Source organism: Camelina sativa, chromosome 14 (genome assembly GCF_030686135.1).
Source record: "Camelina sativa cultivar CO46 ecotype springtype chromosome 14, ASM3068613v1".
Lineage (NCBI taxonomy): Eukaryota > Viridiplantae > Streptophyta > Magnoliopsida > Brassicales > Brassicaceae > Camelina > Camelina sativa.
The window spans coordinates 25314036-25321679 of record NC_141893.1 but is presented as its reverse complement, the minus strand read 5'-3'; the positions used below and the strand labels follow the sequence as shown (position 1 = coordinate 25321679).

Here is a 7644-nt window from a genome sequence, read left to right as displayed (position 1 = left end):
AGCCGCCTTTCTATTTTGTCTGTTAGCTAATTTAGGGCTTACCTCTTATCCTATGAATATCTCTTGTACCCCATGGCCGCCCACAAGTGAGAATAGATCAGAAAAAATATTTGTACCACTAAAAACCTAGTTTTTATCCCTTTTGGATTTTTAGCATTTGTTTACATCATTTGCCACTTTTGTTCTTGCTTTTTCCCAGATTTTCATACTTTGTAGTTGTAAGCTCTATAACTTTCTGAGTTTGCTTATTTGTATTAAGTTAAAGATCTCTAATTATCTTTCTCATCATGTTAGTTTCATTAATTTATGGGTTTGAGTTTATTATCATCATGTTTTGTTCATCTGAGTAGTGAGCTAGGGTTCTAGAGATGGATTAGGATAGTTTAGGGTTATGGCTGTTTAGATTGGTCAAGCTTGTTTGTTCATAGATCTCTTCCAGATTAGGTGTCCTTTAAGTTGTTCTTATATCTGAGAGGATAAGAACAGATCTTAAGCTTACTTGCATCATACAAATGTTTAGGTTGTTAGATAAAGCTAATACTGGAGATTATTGTGCCTAGCCTAAGAGATTAGTTGTCTAGGGTGATTTTTGACAAATAATGATATGGGTCTTTAATGTCGGTTTGTTAATGTCTTAGCTAATGAGAATTAGGTCTAACAGTGTCCAAACTTGATTACTTCTGTCATGAGAGTCGATTAGTAAGTCATTAAGATCATTGTCTGGAGATAGCTCATGTTGATTGAGGTTTGTTGATCAGTTTAGATAGTCATAACCTAAGTCCAACCCATGAATCCATCTCTAGGAGTCTACTTTGTTATTTGATTGTCTGTTATTGCATCTAGTCCTATTTCATTGCTGTTTAATATGTTTTAGTTATTAAAAATTGCTTTTGTTCTTCGTATTTAACCACTCGACCTAGCCACTCAACAACACGCACGGTCGAGTGCTTGATCGAGAACCATCTGGGTTGCTTAGATTACTTTCTGTTTATGTCCAGCATCTTAATAGTTTTGTTTCATTGCTTATATCTAGTTATTGCCACTATTTAGTTTAGTCTCTGCTTAGTTTATCTTTGTTTACATTGCATTTAGTTTCTGTTCTAAATAGTTTACATTCTGCATTTTCATTATTGTCATTAGGTTGTTAGTTCAAAACCATTTCATACTTGGCTTAATTTGAACTAGAGTTCACATCTTTAAGTGCTTGCATATCACCCTTTATAGGTTGACATCTCTTATACTTCAACTGTATAAGACTATTGAAACATCTTGCATCTAATCATCATTTTTTATGTTTGTTTGACTTTGCATCATTCATTCGTACATTCATACACACACACAAAAAAAAAATATGTTTCACTGTTCATCGTAATTGTGAAGTATATCTATTCACTTTTTGCATTTGCAAATTGGTATTGTATCATATCTACGAAATTTGTGGTACTATCTTAGATTTTCCCAAAATTGAGATTGAGAAAAAAACGATAATGATAAAACATATTTATTCAACATGAAATGTATAATCAGAAAAAGTTTAAATACAATTGAGAAATAAACCAATATAATAACTTTTTTTTTGATCAAAGAAAAAACCAATATAATAACTAAACTTAATAAAAACAAGAAAAAACCAACTATATCATGGAACCATAATCATCATCTCTATTCTCTATTCTATTTCACAAACATCATATATTGCGTATAATATAAACTTTGACTTATTCCAATCGTTGGAATATTAATTAGAGACTTTAAAGTATTTGCCAAATTTGATGAATACAAATGTCTTGTTTTATCCAAACATTGCCCCATCCTCAAAAATATGAGATGAACAAACAGTTGTGAATTCATCTCATTTCGTCGGGCTCATTTTATTCATTTGACTTATTATTCGTTCTATCTATCTTGTTCATTTTGTCAAACAACCATTTGCACCTCCTTATGTATTTTGGTATTTACATTGCAGCTTCCCTCCATTCACTGCAATTTGTATTACTCTCATTTTAATTTTTTGGTGGATCTTATAAAACGAATGAAAAATTGAAATTGATAAGTACTTATGTTTTTTTTAATCATTATGTTTAACGACATCAAAGGTAATCATCATCTCTGATATCTATTTCACAACATCTTATAATTACAGTACTTATTGGAATTGATAAGTACTGTAACTATAGACTACAGTGATAACCTAAAAACTCCAGACTTTCGGAAGATGTTGGTATCTCACATCTGCCAAGTTTGATGAATACATTAAAAATGTTTGTTTTATCCAAACCTTGCCCATTCCTCTAAATATGAGATGAACAACGGGAAATAGTGAATTCATCTAATTTCGTCCGAATCATTTTATTCATTTGACTTATTTTCGTTCTATCTATCGTTTCATTTTGTAAAACAACCATTTGCACCTCCTTATGTATTTTGGTACTTGCATTGAAGCTTCCCTCCTTTCACTGGAATATATATTACTCTCATTTAAACTCTTTGGGTAGATCTTCTATAACAGTTCTTTTTATCCTCGAATGATGAGAAATTGAAATTGGCAACAAAGAAAAATGTGATACTGGTCACAGTGGTCAGTTATTTCTTCAGCCTGAAAAAGAACTGTTTTATAAGATGGAATAATCCCAGATTAGAAACTAGTGAACACAACTTTGAAACCAGGGTTAAGATTTACATCCAAGATGCTGCAGTGTTTGGAAAACAAAGAGACCATCAAAAACAAGAAGACAAGCAAGAGTGTAATTTTGTGTCATAAACCCGTAGAGTCATCATGTCTAAGACGAGCAGCAGTAGCTCGACGAAGCACTGCTGGTCTGAGCGGGGTTTTGTTTGAAGATGTTCTTCTTTCCACCAGACGAACCTTCAGCAGTAAGAGTCGGTGTTTCCAATATCTACAGATGGAAAGACAGGTTAAAAGACATACTCATCATCCTCAGCACGACAAGCTTGAAGAAGGGAGCAAAGTTACTACCTTAAGAACAAGCTCTTCAAAACATTGCTCAACATTGACCCTAGTCTTAGCACTACACTCCAGAAACAAGCATCCATACTCCCGAGCAAAGTCAATGCCTTCTTTTTTAGAAACAGCCCTTTCACTCTCCTAGAGAGATCACATTAGGTCAGTAGAGTGACAAGTTATAGACACTCAAAGATAAGAGGACACAGAGAAAATCTTACCTTGTCAACTTTATTCCCAACAAGCATCTTGATGCAATCCTGATTGGTCGAGTAGAGGTCGATTTCCTTAGCCCATATATCTGATAGTTTTGTGAATGTATCCCGTCTTGTCACATCATATACTACAGATAGAGAGTTCCAAAAGTCACATACAAAGATTAATAATGTGCAGCCCAAAAGCTAAAGGATAACAAATTATTATGTTCATCAAGAAAGAGAGACATACCCATAATTATACCCTGAGCTCCTCTGTAATACGAACTTGTTAGCGTCCTAAATCTCTCTTGCCCAGCTGAGTAATCAGAAAAAACACCCAAAAATTAATCAGAGATAACAGAGAAACTGAAAAGTTACAAGAGACTATTCTAAATACAAGAAGACCAATCTCAAAACTATTCTGTATACAAGAGTCTAATTTCAAAACTATTCTAAGTACAAGAGTCTAATATCTAAACTATTCTGGACAAGTCTAATCTTACAAGTAATACTGTTGCCTAATCTATAAACTATTCTAAATACAAGACTAATCTTTTAAAATATTATAAATACATAGACGAATCTCTAAACTATCCTAAAGGCAATAGACTAATCTATAAACTATTCTAAATACAAGACAGTGACTAAGAGAAAGCAATTGTAAAATATTCCACATTATTGTGGTCCAATATTTTTACAGAAGAAGACATTCTCAAACTCAGGATTGTCCAATGGTTTCCCCTAAACATCTAAAATTGAAACCAAAAAGATATGAAAATTTACATAAATTTCAATTTTTTTTGTTTTCTCACCAGTGTCCCAAATCGCAAGTTTGAGTTTCTTTTCCCCAACTGTCAGATACTTAACCTTAAAATCAACACCTACAAACATAAAAGACAAATCCAACATCATAATCAAAAACAACAACACAAAAGGCAAGATCGGTACTTGAAAGCTCGATCATAAAATATTAAAAACTAACCAATTGTGGGAGAGAGGTCATCAAAGGTATTAGATGTGAAACTCAACAAAAGAGAGCTCTTTCCAACACCAGAATCTCCGATCAATAAAACCTTAAACAAGTAATCAAATTCGGGTTGCCCCGACGAAGAACCCATCGGAAAAAAATCGAACCTTTTTTTTTGTTCTCCTTAACCTGAGAAACAAAAAAATCAAAAGGGTCGGAACAAAACAATCAAAAGACACAAACTTTGGAATAAAAAAAATTCACAACCTTAAGAGACCCTCGAGATCTGCGAGAAGAATGACACGAAGACACAAGAAGCAGAGTTAAAACCGGAGAGATCGTAAAAAGCCGAAGAAAACTCTTACACAAAAGAGTTCTTCTTTTTTTTTTTTTTTTTTTTTTTTTTTTTGTTATAATAATAACGTGAGAGCCTGAAGACGCCTCTTTAATTTCACCGACTGACAAATGAGTAACAATCGTCTACGGTTGGGCCTTACGGGGCTTTATCTACACCTTCTTTTCGTTTGTTTCATAACCGTTGGATCGTAAACCGGTTTTTATTCGACGTCGGCCGAATTGGCCCAGAATATTGTGTTAGACCTAATATTCTCTATGGCTCGATCGAGGCGCCTCTATTTTATTTTCATCAATGACTTATGCTTGGGGACTCCTTTTTCTCTGGTCAAAACGTCCTCATCACATAACTTTCCCATCCCCATCAACAGTGAGTCGTCTCCGCTTGTTAGAAACGTTTTGGTGTCCCCTTCCCCGAAATACAGAAGTGTTGGGATCATATGGATAGGTTAAGTGAGTTGCCTGATGCGGTACTCTTGGAAATATTCTCATTCTTATCAACAAAAGAGGCTGTGACCACGATGGTGTTATCGAAACGGTGGAAGTTTCTTTGGATGTTAGTGCCAAGACTTCGATACGACCGCGATGAATATCAAGTTGGTGCATGTGAATCCATGAGATTCAGGCGGTTGATTCACACTTCTTTGGTTTTGCACAAGGTTCCGGTCATAGAAAGTTTGAATATCTCAATTAGTCCAATGAGTGATGCTTATGAAGATATTCAAGTGTGCGTTGGAACCGCTATTGAACGCGGTGTGCGTGAGCTATGTATCCATACCGAAATTTGTTCTACCGGGTCTCCAGTAGTAGTACTAGTACTTCCAAGTAGCTTGTGTCCAAGTTCTTCTACAATGCTTGTGACTTTGTTGCTACACAATGTGGTTCTTAAGGATTCGTTTTCATTGGTTTCTTTCCCATCCCTCAAAAATCTGGCACTTTTTTTTTGTAGAATAAAAAAAAAAAAAAAAAAAAAAAAAATCTGGCACTTCTATCATTGGCGTACCCAAGCGACGAGTTTGTCCCCATGCTTTTATCTGGTTGTCCTGTTCTTGAAACTATGATGATAGAACGACACCAGGGTGATAATGTGGGCTTATTCATTGTTAGAGTTTCCTCTTTAAAGATGTTAAGATTGGTTGAACAATCTTACATCAATGCTGACAGGTTTCTAATAGATGCTCCTTCGTTGGAGCTCTTGGAGATTAATAAACACATGGGTGGGTTTTGTCGCATTGAGCATAATATGCCTAAGATTGAAGCTGCAAATGTTTATGTTACTTGTAGTGATACCGAGCAGATTCTTTCGTCTCTTACTTCAGTCGAGCAACTTGGATTATGTTTAGCGACATCAAAGGTAACCAAGTCTTAGTTCTTCTCTAGACATCTTTAAATGTTTTTTTTTTTTTTTTTTTTTTTAATCATTAGTATACTAAACTTTAATTTCTTTAAACCTATATGTTATGTAGAATGTATATCCTGAAAGAAAAATATTTAGTCGACTTGTACGATTGCATCTATGCACATGTGAGCCAGAGTGGTTGAATCTGCTAATGCGTCTGCTCAGAGATTCCCCTAAACTAAGAATCCTCAGACTAGAACAAGTATATTTACTCTTCAAGTTAACCTAATTGATTCCCATGTTCATTCAATATTTTTCAGTTTGATGGTTTAATTAAAGTGGAATACTAATAGTCCTCCCATTTGAGTCTCAGATCCATAGAGTTAAGACTGATGTATATCCGCGACCATGCTGGAATGAACCGAGTCATGTCCCGGGATGCCTATTGTCAAGTCTTGAAATTTTTGAATGGTCCGAATACAAAGGGAAAGAAGAAGAGATGGAAGTTGCAAGATTCATCTTAAAAAACTCTAGTGGTTTAAAGATGGCAGCATTCTACCCCAAATCCACAAATCGTGAAGAGAAACGTGAGATGCTAATGGACCTGTCAATGTCACCAAGGCGTTCTTCAATCTGCCAGCTTGATTTCGATCGTGGGACTATTATAAAAAGGGACATTTTTTATGCTCACCGGTTGTTCCGACGTTTAGTACAAGCATCCCAAATCCCCTAGAGATATTGTTTTCTTTTAAAACTTAATGACTTTTCACAATTTGTTTTTCATTTTTTAGATGCATAAAAGAAATTTGATTTGATTTTCCTGTTTACTCTTATTTTTCCTTTTTTTTTTTCCTTTTTTTTTCCTTTTAGTTATGATATTGGTTTAGTTGAATTAGGTACTTGTGTTTGGAATTATAGTTTTTTTTTTAAAAAAGAGAAATTTATTGATTCTCCCACTTTATGGCCAATGCCACTTTCAATTTAGTCTTCTCTAAAGTGTCATATGACCCACTATTAATACATATAAAAATACAAAATTACTCTTAATTAATTCTTTTACGTTTATGTTTCTAATTCTTTTACATTTATTTTTTCATCTCTTTCTTTCATCTCTCTCGATCTCTCTTAACCACCATTCTTTTTTTCTTAAAACCTCCAAAACTTCAACTCTTACTCTCCAAATCTCCATTTTTCCAAACCTCCAACTCTCTCTTTTCAAACATTCATCTCTCTCATTTTAAACCTCCATCTAATTCGTCTGTCCCAGAAATTTGCGATTTAAAAGACACATCTGATGCATTTCCGGTGGATTAGATCCATGATCCATTGTTTATTGTCTCTCGATGGACCAGATCCGGTGGACCAGATTCAACAACCGGACAGGTTTGTCCACTCCAATTGTGTCCATCGATCTCTTTTGTGGACCAGATCCGCTTGGTTGTACTCTACTTGTCAATCATTACCAAAATAACTTGTCCACCTTGCTGATATGCTGACGTATTAAACGTGTGTGCCTCATGTGGACCAGATTCAACCCCAACCATGTTTTTGTCCACCACAACTTTGCCCGTCTGTCTCTTCAGTGGACCAAATCCACTTGAGTGATTATACTTGTCCACCACAGATAGTCCCAAATTTTTTAAAAAAATTTCCTCATTTACTTGATGGGTAATTTCATCTTTTTCTGATATGGTATAATATTAGAAAATGATTTAATTCTCTTGTGCCCTCATCTCAAACATTATTTTCTCGTATCTCCCTCTTATTATAACTAATTTCTTTTTTTCTTTTTTTTTTTTTAAGGAAAAAATTGGTGAAAGACCAT

General features: G+C 34.5%; 2 protein-coding genes across 2 annotated transcripts; one reads left to right on the top strand and one right to left on the bottom strand.

Moving 5' to 3' along the window:
- Positions 1-2586: 2586 nt before the first annotated feature.
- Positions 2587-4749, bottom strand: LOC104742152 (ras-related protein RABC1). Its single transcript, XM_010463127.3, has 7 exons — positions 4394-4749; positions 4142-4315; positions 3972-4040; positions 3410-3475; positions 3184-3305; positions 2978-3106; positions 2587-2897 (listed from the first exon to the last, which is right to left on the bottom strand). Exons 2-7 carry the CDS (start codon positions 4275-4277, stop codon positions 2781-2783), a joined length of 639 nt encoding a protein of 212 aa, XP_010461429.2. The 5' UTR covers positions 4278-4315; positions 4394-4749; the 3' UTR covers positions 2587-2780.
- A 26-nt stretch (positions 4750-4775) lies between these two features.
- LOC104743859 (putative FBD-associated F-box protein At1g32375) lies at positions 4776-6552 on the top strand. The gene is made up of 5 exons (XM_087486206.1): positions 4776-4850; positions 4906-5402; positions 5453-5834; positions 5947-6081; positions 6193-6552. The coding sequence occupies exons 1-5, from the start codon at positions 4776-4778 to the stop codon at positions 6550-6552; spliced, it is 1449 nt and encodes a 482-aa protein (XP_087342332.1).
- Positions 6553-7644: the final 1092 nt, after the last annotated feature.

Excerpts from the sequence above, each read along its gene's own strand:
- LOC104743859 (XM_087486206.1), top strand. The coding sequence starts at position 4,776 with ATGACTTATGCTTGGGGACTCCTTTTTCTCTGGTCAAAACGTCCTCAT. Across the intron at positions 5,403-5,452 it reads TTGGTTTCTTTCCCATCCCT|AAAAAATCTGGCACTTCTAT; the intron begins CAAAAATCTGGC and ends AAAAAAAAAAAA. Across the intron at positions 5,835-5,946 it reads TATGTTTAGCGACATCAAAG|AATGTATATCCTGAAAGAAA; the intron begins GTAACCAAGTCT and ends TATGTTATGTAG.
- LOC104742152 (XM_010463127.3), bottom strand. The coding sequence starts at position 4,277 with ATGGGTTCTTCGTCGGGGCAACCCGAATTTGATTACTTGTTTAAGGTT. Across the intron at positions 3,476-3,971 it reads ACTTGCGATTTGGGACACTG|CTGGGCAAGAGAGATTTAGG; the intron begins GTGAGAAAACAA and ends CTGATTACTCAG. Across the intron at positions 3,107-3,183 it reads TTGGGAATAAAGTTGACAAG|GAGAGTGAAAGGGCTGTTTC; the intron begins GTAAGATTTTCT and ends TGATCTCTCTAG.